The 14,636-nt window shown below is 48.4% G+C and overlaps 1 protein-coding gene across 4 annotated transcripts in view; it reads left to right on the top strand.

Moving 5' to 3' along the window:
- Window positions 1-14,636, top strand: part of MAPKBP1 (mitogen-activated protein kinase binding protein 1) — a 56,640-nt gene that overhangs the window by 25,045 nt on the left and 16,959 nt on the right. For all 4 annotated transcript variants that reach the window (XM_053224144.1, XM_015064899.3, XM_053224143.1 and 1 more), the window contains 3 exons: window positions 3,340-3,431; window positions 14,186-14,248; window positions 14,486-14,543. In XM_053224144.1, coding sequence (XP_053080119.1) covers window positions 3,340-3,431; window positions 14,186-14,248; window positions 14,486-14,543 — 213 coding nt within the window. The remainder of the gene's footprint in view (window positions 1-3,339; window positions 3,432-14,185; window positions 14,249-14,485; window positions 14,544-14,636) is intronic.

Here is a 14,636-nt window from a genome sequence, read left to right as displayed (position 1 = left end):
TCACGATCTTGCGGTCCGGGAGTTCGAGCCCCGCGTCAGGCTCTGGGCTGATGGCTCGGAGCCTGGAGCCTGTTTCCGATTCTGTGTCTCCCTCTCTCTCTGCCCCTCCCCCGTTCATGCTCTGTCTCTCTCTGTCCCAAAAATAAATAAAAAACGTTGAAAAAAAATTTAAAAAAAATCTGCCCCTCCCCCGTTCATGCTCTGTCTCTCTCTGTCCCAAAAATAAATAAAAAACGTTGAAAAAAAAATTTAAAAAATAAAAAATAAAAAAATGAAAGAGGAGGTGGGAAAGGAAGTGCACCGTCAGCTGTCGTGAGCCAGTGGAAGCTGGCTTGAACTTGGGTGTGGTTAGCTGGTGGTGTGTTTGCAGGGGGCGCTCAGGTCTGTCTTCATTTGTTATGGTAGAAGGGAGCTGTGCCACCTTTTTGGAAGGAGAGGATATGGAGGTTATGACAGGTAGACGGTCCATTTATAATTTCCGTTGTGCTGGGCCTTTTAAAATAAGCCTAGATGTTGGAGGCCCTGCAGGAGCCTTGGACTCCCTGAAATCCTTTGAAAGTGGAGTTCAGCCCAAAACCTCCCTGCAAACAGGAAGCTGGTTTGAGTTAGAACATAAAATAAAAACCAGCTGATGCCCCTGAATGTTTTTCCCCTGCTCCTCCCACTCCACAGAGCCAAAGGAAACTGCCTTTTTGTTTTTGGATAGTTGTTCAGAAAGTCAGAAAAAGCCAAAAACCATAAATCCTTTGAAAACAAGCCAACTTTTGAGCCCAGGCAAACTCCTGCGCATGGGGTTTCCTAGCCCGGATGTCTGTCCCACTGCCAGGAGTCCTAGGAGGAAAGTGCGTGAGGAACACAAAGTTGCCAGAGATCAGAGCCTGGAGCCCAGGCCCAGCGGGAAAAGATGGTCTGTAGCAGGTTTCTCCAACTGGAGCTTCCAGCCCATTTGTAGATCATGAAATCAATAAAGTGGGCCATGACCAGAATAATTTTGTAATAAAATAGAGTGTAATAGAAAATAAAGTATATCACATGCAATAAGAGTAAGTATTATTTTGTGAAACTTTGATTTCATTTTTATGCACATGCACACATGTACGTGTATCTATATACTGGGCCATAACATAAACTGTCTTTCTTACTGTGGCTTGTGGCCAAAAAATATTTGACCAACACTGGTCTTAAAGGTGTGAGTAACTTACATCTCCTTCCTGCTTTAGCTTGCTGTTGAAAAGTCCAAGCTAGTTTCAGAATGAATCTTCTGTGGAGCTGGATCATCTGCCCACAAAACACCTACCCAAATTCCTGTCAGAGGGAAGGAAAGCTGAGAATCAACAGACTGGTCTGATTCTTTGGGACCAAAGCTGAGGCATAAAGGAGGGATTGATGCAAATTTGGATCCAAAGGACTTGCCTAAAATGATTCACTGGAAGAGAATAGAAGTTGAGCAGCCTTTTAGCTCACTGCGCTTGATTCTGCTGACCTTTTCCATTTTTGTGGGTAATGCTAGCCTTGGGTTCCTCTCTCTCTTCTCTTCTCTCTCTCTTGTAGGCAGTTGGTACAGCAGGGATGTTTCTGAGAACCCCTCCTTCTGGGTTAGCTGGAGGCACAGTGCCAGGATGGGGAGTGGTGCCCTGAACTGAGTGTCCCCTGGACTTCCCCAGGGGTATTTGTGCTCTCCAGTCAGTCTGCCTGCTGCTCAGGCCGTTCAGAAAGGTGACTGGGTGCCAGGGCATCATGAAGCTGAGAAAAAGTGAGGAAGGAGGCATAAGGTAGGGCGAATGACCAAGAACACAGAGAGTAGGGGACAGTTAATTTATCCCACACTAGGTTTAGTGCTTCAGGTAGGCCCATGGTAACTGACAAGTCTGGTGCTTGGCAGGTGGCTGTGGGTTGGTATAGTGCCCTGGGAATAAACTGCCTCTTTCGGTGAGTAGACATGTATTGGAATTGCTGGTCCACATCCCCAGGAAGCACAGAAGACTCTTGGGGACCTTCCTGGGGAATAGGCTTTAACTATAATGTCCTAGGAGATTTATTTTGGTCTTTGGCCACCATAGGGGATTTCTTTCCCACTAATTCAAACTAAAATGGTCCCTGGAGATAAGAATTTATACCATCCCTCTAGAAGGATTTTGAATTCTCCAGCTGAGACGATAAGAGAGGAGGAGAGATCCTAAAGCCACCTAATTGATTCTGGGTTTCCCCTCTCTAGAAACTGCCCTGGACTAGGAGTAGACCACCCTGCTACAGACATAAACACCTCTGACGTGTTTCTGGTTCACACCACCTAAGGCCTCCAAGACTCGTAGCAGAGCACAGTCTAGCCTGTTTACATGACCTTTCTGCATTCAGATGCCTATCTCTTTGAGTCAATGGAGAGACCAAGGACATGTCTGGGGAGGGCCAGTGCAGCGAGTCCAGACTGTACTAGAGGGTACTGGACCTGGAGTGACAAGCAAGATGTTCTGTAGCAGAGAGTGAGGTGGGGTGAGAAGAGGCTCCAGGGCAGCCTGAATCTCCCATGGGATCATCTAGCAGAAAGGCCAGTGAACTAATTGAGGTTAGTCCAGTGTGTGCCCCGGGGCTGTAGCCAGTGTAGGGTAACAGTATGGATGGTGAGAGTGATTGTGAATGTCCCATGTGGCCATGTCCTATCAGAATCTCTGAGCACTTTACACATATATCCCTTGCATCTCTGTGGGAGTTGTGGCTTAATAATAATAATTAGAGCACTCTGAACATCTGTGCTTTGTAAAACACAGCATTAAGCCATGTTTCTGTCTCTCAGGCGCATAGTCTGAATGAACTGGCAGATGTTGGTGGGGGGAGGTGCAGTTCTCTGATGGAGGGGAAGAACACGATGGGATGCAAAGATCAGGGATCTTATGAGTCACCTAATTGCTACCTAACATTCCTCTGACTCTTGGTGGATCAGAGTAGCCTTTCTTTCATGCCTGCCAAGGCACAAAGATTAGTAACCTCCTCTGAATCTCATAGACAGAAGAGGCCAGTGTGGGGACCCAAGGCTTTATCTTGTAAATGGAGCCTTCATGGATTGGGGGAGTGCTTGTTCCTCTGTGGCCATGAGCTGAGCTTTCGCACTTCATTTTATTTCCCATGGTCCCCACAGAGTGAGCCCTCTTAAAAGCCTTCAGTACACACTGGCTGTTTCCCATGTGATCAAGGGGCCTGTGCCAGACCAGAACCTGGAGAAGTCAGTGGCCCCATTCTCTTGAAGAAAGCAGTCGGCATTTGCTGGATGGTCGTGGGTACCTTCAGTACCTCCTTCCCAACTTGGCTCTGTCCATGTGTCACTTCTCTGTCTTGCTCTAACAGGTGACCTTGGAGAAGGTGCTTGGAATAACAGTGTCTGGAGGCAGAGGACTTGCCTGCGATCCCCGATCCGGTTTAGTTGCCTACCCAGCTGGGTAAGTAAGTACATTGGAAGAAGTCTTATTGCATGGGAGTTTAAAGCCTTGCTAGTAAACCTGTGAGGGTGGGCAGGGATTTTTGGTATCTTTTGGGAGACGTGTCCTGGTTACTGTTTTGGTACCACTTTTGTAAAGGAGTTACAGGGCCAGGTAAAGTCTCTCTGTTGAATGTTGTCCTTGTTGCCATCCTGTCGTGCTTTTTGGCCATCCACCCACACATACAGAGTCACACTTTATCTTACACGCAGTTCCCAACACCATTTTTAATATCTACCTTCTGGTCACCTTCGAAAACAGCTTTATTGAGTTGTAATATACCACACAATTTGCTCATTTAAAGCGTAAAATTCAGTGTTTTTTTGTTTTTGTTTTTGTTTTTAGCATATCTACAGAGTTGTGCAACCATCACCACAGTCAATTTTAGAATATTTTCATCACCCCAAAAAGACTACATACTCATTAACAGTCACTCTCTGTTTACCCCCAAGACCTGCAGTCCTAAACAACCTCTAATCTACTTTGAGTCTGTATAGATTTACCTGTTCTGGATATTTCATATAAGTGGAATCATTCCATATAAGTAGAATATTTGGCTCTGTGTGACTTTTTTAACTTAGCATAATGTTTTTAATGTTCATACATGTCATGGTAGGTATCAGTACTTTGTCTTTTTATGGCCGAATAACATTCCATTGAATGGATGTCCCACATTTTTTCTGTTCATCAGTTGATGGGCGCTTGGGTTGTTTTGACTTTCTGGCTATTTTATGAAAAGTACTGCTTTGAACATTTGCCCATTCTCATCACTTGGAGAGATGTCAGTGCCATGGGAGAGCTGTAGGGTTCGGCCTCCTGGGTGACTCATTTGGTTAAGCATCCAACTTTGGCTCAGGTCATGATTTCACGGCTCATGAGTTCGAGCCCCACATCGGGCTCTGTGCCTGCTTCAGATCCTCTGCCCCCCTCGTCTCTCTCTCTGCCCCTCCCCTGCTTGCACTCTCTCTCAGAAAGAAATAAACATTAAAAAAAAAAAAAAGGGAAGAAATAAAGGTGGAGTTTTGGGGCTGGTGTTCTTTCCCTTGCCACCTTTTTACTCCTCTGCTGCTGCAGATGGGAACCCCCCAGCCATAGTTTCTTTAGGCTTTTGCAGAAGTGTTTCTTTTGGAGGCTTGGCAACTTTGCTGCTTCTGGGTCTCTCTGTCAACCCCTGTTCCTTCCAGCAAGGCGTGGGAGCACAAAAATGGGAAGGCCACACTGGTCTCCCTTTCTTCCCCCACTGTCAGCTTGGGAGTGCCAAGTTTCCCAGTGTGATTTCCACAGCAACTCTTGTAGTTTTTGTACCAGTATGTGATTTTCTTAGTTTTATCATCTCATCCAAAATCTACTTTTATCAAGAACTTATTCTGGGGGTGCCTGGGGGGCTCAGCCAGTTAAGTGTCCAACTTTGGCTCAGGTCATGATCTCGTGGTTTGTGAGTTCGAGCCCTGTGTCAGGCTCTGCGCTGACAGCACAGAGCCTGGAGGCTGCTTCGGATTCTGTGTCTCCCTTTCTCTCTGCCCCTCTCTAGCTCACACTCTGTCTCTGTCTCTCTCTCATAAATAAATAAACAGTAAAAAAAAAAAAAAAAAAAAGGAAAAAAATAAAATTTATTCTGTGCCAGGCACTTTGTTAAGCACTTTGCAAGGAATGATTTTATTTAATACTTAGAGCAACCCTGTAAAGTTGATACTGTTATCCCATTTAGAGAAGGAAACTAAGATACAGAGATGTTAAGCGGTTTGCTCAAGGTCACACAGCTAGTGAGTGTCTGGTTGGGATTTCAACCCAAGTAGTCTGACTACAGAGCTCTTAATCTTAAAATGGCATGGGGTGGGGGAAGATCTGACTTTCTGCTTATTTTTAAAGGTTGCTTTTCGTGTAGCTGTCTGCCTGCCGTACGAATGAGAAGAGCCCAATTTATGGGCATCTCAATCTGTGCCAGGGAAACTTCTGTCCCTGAGTCCTCGGGCCAGTGTCTCTCCTGAGTGGCCCTTTGGCATTTGACGTATGCAGTGGGGGTGCTGTGGGAGCTACACTGACTTTACTCTGTAGAGGCTGAGCTGGCCTCCTTCTCCCTGACCAGAAGCAAGTTGATGAATGACCTCTGTTGCTGCCTACCCAGTGCAGCCTGCCTCAGGGGGATTCCACCCATGCCTGCCCCTGCCTGGGAAAGCTGGGCTCCTTCTTGTTGGAGATGGGGTTGGGGCTGGATGTGAGGTAGGCAGGAAAGACCTGGGCTGCTGCTTGGTACGTGCTGAGCCTCGCGTGCCTGCCCTAGGGATTGTGGACGCCTGCTCCCCACCTCTTTCCCCCATGCCCCTGTCTCCAGGCCTGGTGCCTTTAAGGATGTGTGCTTCTGTTTGTGGGCAGGTCCCAGCCTGGCATGTGTGCCTGGCAGTCATTAGCCTTCCAGGTGGTATATGGAAGCTTCCCTTCTGTGACATCTAGTAGGTTCCCTCAGTGTGCTTGGCTTGGGCCAGCCCTGGGCAGTGAGTGCCATGATCTACTCCCTGACCTTCTACATTCCTAGAACTTCAAGTTCTCCTTTTGTAAATGGCGTCTTTTTGAATGTTTTCATTTTGCTGTGGGCTAGAGCTCCCTGTTGCTGCTCTGGGGTGTCTGGGGACCACCAAAGTGTATGTGAGCCAAGCAGGCTCTTTCCCTTCTTCTTTTCCTAGCTGGTGAGCCTAACCCCACCCCCACTCTCTGGTTCCTACTGTGCTTGTTGCTCTAGGAGCTGCTCAGGTATCCTAGAAACAAGAAGAAAAACAAAGCTCAGAAAAGTCTCCCAGAGGCCTAGAGGCAAATATCAAACCAAAACAAAGTTTTCTGAAAGGAAATGAAACAGCTCCAAGAGGGTGGGGTGGAGGGGGATGTGTGTCAGGCAGAGGTGGGTGAAGTCTCTGGGCAGAGACCCCTCAGTTTTAGTGGCTCCTGCATCTCTTCTCCAGAGTCCTCCTCCCTTTGCTGTTCTCTCCACAGAAAGCCTACCCTTCACCTGTCACACTTCGAGCCCCCCTGCTGCAGGAGGCCAAGTGGTCCCCAGATAGCCTCTTTGAGGGATTCAGTTTAGTTGAACATCCATAGTTGACTTGGGCCCCTTCTGGCCTAGTGGAGGATTTAGGGGCTGTAGAGCCCAGCATAGTCCCCATTGCCACGGTGGGAGCCAGTCAGTTCTGAGAATGGCTTTCCCTTGACTGCCAATGCCAAAGTTCAGGGTCTGGCCTGGGTGACTGCTCTGGGCAGGGCAGCTACTGAAGTGGGGGTGTCCTGGAAAGATAACCTGCTCTATCCAGCAACCCAGAGGAGGACTCTTGGTCGCTTTAACTGGGGAGGAGGAGGGGAAACCTATATTTCCTGAGAAGACCCTCCATTCCCTCAGCCCATATTGGAAGTTATGCTGAGGTCCCCAGCTCCAAAGCATTGGACCAGGTATGAAACCACAAAAATCTCTCCCTGAACTGTGTTCTAGTGGCATCTCAGCTGAAGGAGCACAGAAGTACCTTTGTACTGTCTGTGGCAAGCCCTGAGTGGGGGTTTGCCAGGGAGTGTGTGGGACTATGGAGAGACCAGGTGGCCACGAGAGAAGATGCTTGGACTTTGTGCCCTGGTGGATGTGAGTCTTGTGTGTGAGGGGCACTCACAAGCATCAGTCTCCTCATTGCCAGTCTTCTGGTTGTTCTGTAAGTCTCACACCTGAAACCGAGGCCCCTTACTTCTTCCTCAAATGGTTTGGTCATAGATACCTTCATTCATTTGTTCAGCACATATTTGTTGAAAACCTGCTCTGGGCCAGGTGGTATTCCAGGCACAAGGTATATAGCCATGAGTAGAACAGGAAGGGTGACTGTTTTGTGGGGTTTAGGTTCAAGAGGGACAGGCAGACAGTATGCATGTAAACAAATAAATGAGCAAGATAATCACAGAGATGGTAAGTGTTCTGAAGAAAGTAAAGCTGAGTGATGGAAGGGAGAGTAAGTGAGTGATTAGTGGTTTGTGTGGCGGGGGATGGGGCCGGACAAGGGGCTACTTTAAGACTGGGTGGATAAAACTCAGTGGGAGGTAAAATGCAGCTGCTGTCTGAATGACAAAGAGGAATGAACACATGAGGATCTGACACCAATGTGGACCAGGTGGAGGAAATCTCTAGTGCAGAGGTTCCAGGGAAAGGAGGAATCGACTCACTTGTTTGAGGAGCTGAGCAGTGGCAGTGGTGGCTAGATCGTAACAAGTGAGGGAAAGGTGGTCAGACACTGCATTTTGACCTGGCTTGTAAGTCTTGCAGCCCACGGAGATTTACCTTTTGTTCCAGAAGGGGATATGTTTAGAGTCCTCTGGGTAGAGAGAAATGCACTGGTAGCTCTACACAGGTAACCATGTTATTCACTGGGTTATTACCATCAAGCCTTTCTCGTGTTTTTGAGGACGGACTTGTAAAATGTCCCAGAAACAGAAATGCCAATGGATCTCATGACCTGGCCTAAGAGGATTACTTATTTGGAAGGTATTGGATTGCAAGTACCTAAAGAGGACCATAACTGAGGATGCCTTTGGAAACACCTCATTCATCATCTCTTAGAGTAATTAAAGCTATACAATTTTCCAGAGGGACAGTTTATAATTCCATTCCTGGCTGAGGACCCTAATGAATCACTAGTGCCCAGCAGGTCGTGTACGGGATGCCATAATTGGGGTTCCTGTTGTAAGTGCTGACCCCCTGGATAGCGCTTTCCTTGTTAGTGGTGTACCAGAGTACCCTTCCAGAAGACGGACAGCAGCACCATGCTGGTAACTCTGTCCGTTGTCTTCTTCAGTTTCCACAGCAATTCCGTGAGGTAGATATTATTCTTTCTGTTTTACAGATGAAACTGAAGGAAACTGAAGTTCAGAGAAGTTAAGGAATATGCCCAGGATCACACAGTATGCTAGTAGATGGGTCTGCCTGACCCTAGTTTTCTTGTTGTTTCCACCATCATACTGCTGCCCTCAAGTGTCAACCCTAAAAGCTTAGGGTAGGGGAGAACCATGCACCTGCCCCAGGTCCCTAGTTCTCAGTTCTGCTAATCAGGAGGTTCCTTGGCTTTGAAATCTGATAGCTACTGACTTAAAGATATATTCACTCTTTCACAAATATTTATTGAGTGCCTATCTTCTAGGCCCTGGGGATGTAAACAAAACAGACAAAAATACCTCCTTCACTGAGCTGGCAATCTAGTGATGCAGATAGATCTCTTCCCTCCCAAAAAGTTAACTTTACAGAATATTACAGGTTGATGTGTGCTTTGGAAAAAGTGTAAGCAGTGAAAGGGAATAGGGAATGGGGGTAGGGTATGAGGTTGTGATGTTCAATAAGGCTAGAGAGTGACATTTGAGTTAGTCTTGAAGAACCTCTTGTCCCTCTGATTTTACCTGGTCTGAAAGAACTTCAAGGCACAGGGTCACTGCTTGAATCTACTGTGTCCTGCTCCCTGTATGTTCTGCTGTGTTCGTTGCTCATCCCACGGTTGTTTCATTTCTGCCTTCTGGAGGATGGTTGGTAGGAGGTGGATCCTGTGGGAATGCCTGGCTTTTCATGATGGCAGCAGGCTTGAACCTGTCCAGAGAAGGGGTGTGTTGAGGGCTTGGCCCTTTCTGGTTCAGAGGAGTTCCTGGGCAGTGGGCCCAGCACCTGGTACTGGTGCTCCACCACGTGACTCCTGGGCTGAGGCCCCAGGGGACTGAGGCCTCACTGTCTCCTTGCACCTGCACCCTGGGGTTCTGCATTACAGGACTCAGGCAGGCGGTTGGGCCAGCCCAACCCTTGTCATGGATTCTAGCCAACAGTGCTGCAAGGGCACACATGAAAATGACTGCCTGTTGTGCTGGGCGAGGTCAAGGGCCCAGGAGGCCGGAGGCAGAGGGCCAAAGACTGATGCAAACTGCACCCCACCCTCTTCTTCCCTGCAGATGGGGAGCTTGCTCAAGGTCAGAGAAGACTGAGGTGGCTCCCACATCAGTGTTGTTGGGAAGACCTCAGCCAGTGGGGCTAGTGGGAACCTTGGATGTCTTTGCCAAGTTCTGCCATCATTTCAGCACCTGCGTTATTGTCCCCACAAGTGGAGCTGTGACCATGGGGTTGGTCTCTTTCTTCCTCTATGTTGGGAGGTTTCCATATTTGAATAATTAAAATTTTCAGTTTAGAGGTCTATCTCTTGTCTATCTCTTGCATGTTTCTCTCCTTTGCTTAGCTCCTCAATGACGTACCTGAGATTTTTCTAGGCTAAAGGGGTGTGTGTGTGTGTGTGTGTGTGTATGTGTATGGCAGGGGTAGGGGGTGTTAGAGAAGGGAAGGGTTGCCTCACAGTCAGTAATCTTTCTCTCTATATTGTGTTTTTACACACACATGCTGCTCTCTTTCCTTCCCCCACCACGGAGCTGAACTTGCCAGGAGGAGGAAACAAGATGTCGTGGTCAAGCAAGACTCAGAATTTGTGTTTGGTGACTTGGAAAGCATTTTAAGCAGTCCAATGCACTGCCCTTGGAAAGTCACGATGCAGCTTTAGGATGATGGGTTTAAGGGAAAACTCAAAAGCATATCATAGAGCCCTCATCACCTACCTTTTCTGGATTTGGAGTGTGGTCAGCTGGAATATGTGTCGGGTCAGGTTGAGTCAGATCAGCCCTCAGCTGAAGCCCTTTGCCATGGTTTATGTATAGCTATCAGAAAGCTGGGTAACCTGTAACCAGTCAGACTAGAAGTCCCTGCTAGAGAGATGAGCCTCCAGAGACAGGCCTCCTCAGTAGGTCAGCACAGATAATAAGAAAGTTAGAAAACATCGGTTGGGTGGAAAACTTGCTAGGCTTTTCATGATGGTGGCAGGCCAGGGTGTACATATGAGTGAGTGAGTGTGTGTGTGTGTGTGTGTGTGTGTGTGTGTGTGTGTGTGAATTTTTGCACACTGAATAAAGTATTAAAATCCAAATATCTAAATCTATGAACTCGGAACTATAGTGCTATAGTTTTCATCTGCCCTGTTCTGATTTTAAAAAAATTCTGTAGCCCAAATCCTTTTTCCCCTCAAAGTGCCCCACTCTTCTTTCCCTTTTCTCACAGTCTCCTGTCCAAGCACCGTGCATGTTAGGTCAATGTGTTTCCCCTTCTCTCACCTTCAACTTCACTTTCCTCTTCTTTCCTCCACTCACTTGCAGTCTGCACTCCTTAGAGCACTGCTCCTGGAGTCCTGACTCTCTTCAGCTTTAGCTGAGTGGCCTTGAGCCAGTTACCTCACTGTTCTGATCTCGGTTCTCCATCTGTATAGTGGGGATAATTGTACCAGCATCACAAGGTTGCTGTAAGGATTAGCTAAAACCAGACATCTAGGCTGCTTGGCAGAGTGCCTGCTACTTAGAAAGTGCTTGATAAATGGTAACTCTTATTACTGAGCCCTGCTGCGGGGAGAGCAGAGGACCGGCTACTAAAGGAGTTCATGTTTAAAGTTCATGTTCAGAGTTCACTGAAACTCTTGTGTGGTGCATCTTAACTTAGCCAGGAGATGTCACTTCCATTTTCTTGCCATGCTTCTGTGCTGCTGTCCTAGACACTTGAGGTGATTTCTCTCCATGTTTCCCCCATCTTTCCTTGCTACCTTCTAAGCTTGTTATCCCTTAAATGAATGAAGATGCAGATATTTTCTTTCCCCAAGCTTAATCCTGCTCTCCTTTCTTGGCTGCCTTCCCAGAACAAAAAATCAAGCTTTCTTTGAAGTTTTTACCATTACTGAGGTCCTAACAGGACTTACCTCCATTCTTCCAAAGGAAAACCCTGACATAGTCTCTTAGCACCTCTCCCCCCACTGCCAGGAGCCCCCTTTCAGCTTCCTTTCCATGCTTAAGGAATAGTAATATTAGCATTTGCCATTTGCTTGGCTCCTACTCTGTGTCAGAAAAAATCATTAAATCTTCACAGAAGTCTGATAAGCTAGATCTGAGTGTCTCCTTTATTATGGATAAGTAAACAGGAGTGTGCCTTACCCAGGGTCCCAGGGCTGTACATGCCAGAACAAGGGGTAGAACCCTGGTATCTACCTTCAGAGCCCACAGTGCCCCTCTGGCCCCACGCTGCCTCTGAGGATCCAGATGTCCTCAGTCCCTCCCTCCATAGAAGACAGGTGGGGTATGGAGTAGGGAGAGCTGGGCCTACGGATGCCCCAGAAGACCAAGCTAGTGGACCAGGGGAGGCATTCTTCCATTTAATAAGTGGTTTTTGAACAACTGCAATAGGGCAGCCTCTGCTAGGCACAGGAGACAAAGCTGTGAGCAGAACCAGACCCAGTTCTGCTTTTCTCACGAAAAGCACAATCTGGTGGGAGGGTCGTTAAAATAAGTGTAAAGTTGCAGCGGTGATAAATGTTACAAAAGATTCATACACTCTACTTGCTACAAGAGCACTTGCTACTGAGGCCATTTGACCTGAGATCTGAAAGAGGACTAAAGATTAACTAGTTGGAAAAGGGAGAGAAGAATGTTCTAGATAATGGAAACAGTTCTTGTAAAGGAGCACAGCAAGTTAAAGAGAGTGAAGGAATGTGGTTGGAACATGGTTCATGGTGAAGCTGAAGGGTGGGCAGGGGTCATACCACCCAGGGCCTTCATGGGCACTTTAAGGAGTTTGGTTTTGGAAGCCCCCCAGGGATGATCGTCCGGGAGTGACATGATCAGATCAGACACTCACGTGTGTTTGATGTAAAGAGCATTGAGAGTCAGGAGACCTGGGAGTCCTGGATCTGCTCTCTATAGGAGTTTTCTGAGCCTAGGTTTCCTCATCTCAAAATCCTGGAGGGTTGGACTCAGTGATGTTTAAAGTCACCTAGCACAGTGCATTTAATTTAAAAAAATTCATGTTTATTTATTTTTGAGAGAGAGAGAGACAGAGTGTGAGCAGGGTAGGGGCAGAGAGAGACGGAGACACAGAATCTGAAGAAGGCTCCAGGCCCTGGGCTGTTAGCACAGAGCCCAATGTGGGGCTCAAGCTCATGAGCCATGAGATCATGACCTGAGCCAAAGTTGGATGCTTAACTGACTGAGCCACCCAGGCGCTCTGCACAGTGCATTTAATTCCTTCCGTCCTTCCTTCCAGCTCTAAGGTTCTATGAGTCTGTTTTGCAGGAATTAGGTTCCCTGTATCCTGGACTGCCTGTAACAGAAGCTAGGCAAGTGTGCATGGATGTGTGTGTGTGTGTGTGTGTGTGTGTGTGTGTGTGTTTGGGAACAGGGGAGAAAGAGTGATGCGGCACAGAGTTTCCAAGGGCCTTTGACTTTTGTCATATATTTCAATCCCTATGATGACATGGCATTGCACAAGGGAAGCAGGAGACTAGAGATTGGTATAAAGAGAGAAAGGAGAAAGGAATGAAGAAAAGGGAACAAGGTAAGATGAGGAGATGGGGAGAGAAGGAGAAAGCAAACAGCGAGGATTGATTTGGGGAAGGGGTCAGAAGAGAAGATGATGTGACTCAGGAATTCCAAGGCTTCGTTGCTCAGCCTGGCAGTTCTGGGCATATCTAGTACCTCAGAGATTCTGGTGACCCCAGAGATTACTTGTAGAATTTGCATATTGAAGTGGTTTATGGAGCCTAACGTGCCAAGCACTCACTAGCAGCCTGTACTTGCCTTTGCTTCAAGTTTTAGCAGGCATTGGAGTTCCTATTAAACAAGGTTGGGTCTGGGGATGTCACCCTCTGCTCAGTGTCTCCCTGTGTAGCAGGCTTCAGGCTTGCTCCTGTCAGCTACTTACAGTACTCATGAAGTAGTAAGGTGGAAGGGGCAGCGGGCCCAGGCCTGCTGACAGTCAAGGAGCCTAAGAGAGAGCACTGCCTGCCTATGGCTTCGGGTTTCCTGCTTTGACTCCTGTCACCTGGCCTCCTCTCTGGAACTGCCTCTGGAAAGTCAGTCTGAACCTGATCCCGTCCAACCTTGCTGCCTGGTCAGAGAGGGTACTCCCACCCTTCTCTGCACAGCAGGCAGGCGGGCGGAGTTCCAGATTGTCTTCTGGCAGTCTGGAGTGCCCTTCTCAGGCTCTTTGCCACAGGGGATTCTCAGGGCTGGGCACAGGAGTTCCGAGGCACTGAACAGGCCTCCCCAGGCCTTCTTGGGCTCTCTCTGCCCCTCCTTCTAGTCTTACTGAGCCTTCCAGCAGCTCTGGCCTCCTGCCTCCCACCTCCTTCCTCATCTGGCACGTAGAGAGTATGGGGCCAGCTCCTGCCGGGTACACATGTGGGCTCACACATGAGAGGCCTTACCCCTCCTTGGAGCACAAACTCTTGTCATACATGTGGCTCTAAGCCTGTAAACTGGCTGCTGCTGTGCTCAAATCACGTGTACTCTTCCCTCCTGCACCCCTTCCTGGGCTCTGTGTAAGGGCTGTGGGAAGGCCTGTGTCCTTGCTGCCCTTTGTGGGTATGGCCAGAGATGTTACTGGTATTTAGGGACCTGGTGGGATAGGCTTCCAGGGAGCCTTCCCCCTCATGGGGCTGCAGAGATAGGCCCTTGTGAGTGGGGAAGGGAAGCAAGAAGAGGTTGCCAGAAAGCAGTTGCCGTCAGTAGCAAGCAGAGCCCCTCTCAACTTGCACTCCACAGCTCCCTGTGCTGAGTGATGGGAATTCCCAGGTGGCCTGGGTGCCTCCTAGGGGAGCTGTGGCTTGGAGCTAAGCCTGTTGTCTCCCTTATCTCCTCAGGTGTGTGGTCGTGCTGTTCAATCCCCGGAAACACAAACAGCACCACATCCTCAACAGTTCCAGGTAAATGGGGCTGGGCCCTCAAGGAGCACCTCCATTTCCTGGGAGTTGTGAAAAGGGCACTGTCTGGGGTCTTTGAGGGTCTGAGGACTGGGACCTGGTTGGGCCCAGGATCAGATAGCAAAATGCCACTATGTGTGCCATTAGTGTCTGCTCACCTTGCCTCTTGAGGGGACTCTGTGGGAGCCAGGTTTAGGCTAGGCTGTCAGTGCCCCTCTGAGCCTGCCTCATATCCCGCAGGAAAACCATCACTGCCCTGGCCTTCTCTCCTGATGGCAAGTACCTGGTCACTGGAGAGGTGAGTGAGGAACGGGGGCTGTAGTCCTCTGAGGTGGGTGGGTGGCCTGGCCTCAGCAGAGAGCTACAATCCTAGGCCTCGTTAGGGTTGCTG

Source organism: Acinonyx jubatus, chromosome B3 (assembly GCF_027475565.1).
Source record: "Acinonyx jubatus isolate Ajub_Pintada_27869175 chromosome B3, VMU_Ajub_asm_v1.0, whole genome shotgun sequence".
NCBI classification, from domain to species: domain Eukaryota; kingdom Metazoa; phylum Chordata; class Mammalia; order Carnivora; family Felidae; genus Acinonyx; species Acinonyx jubatus.
Note: the sequence above shows the minus strand (reverse complement) of the source record. Positions and strands in the feature narration are given on the sequence as shown.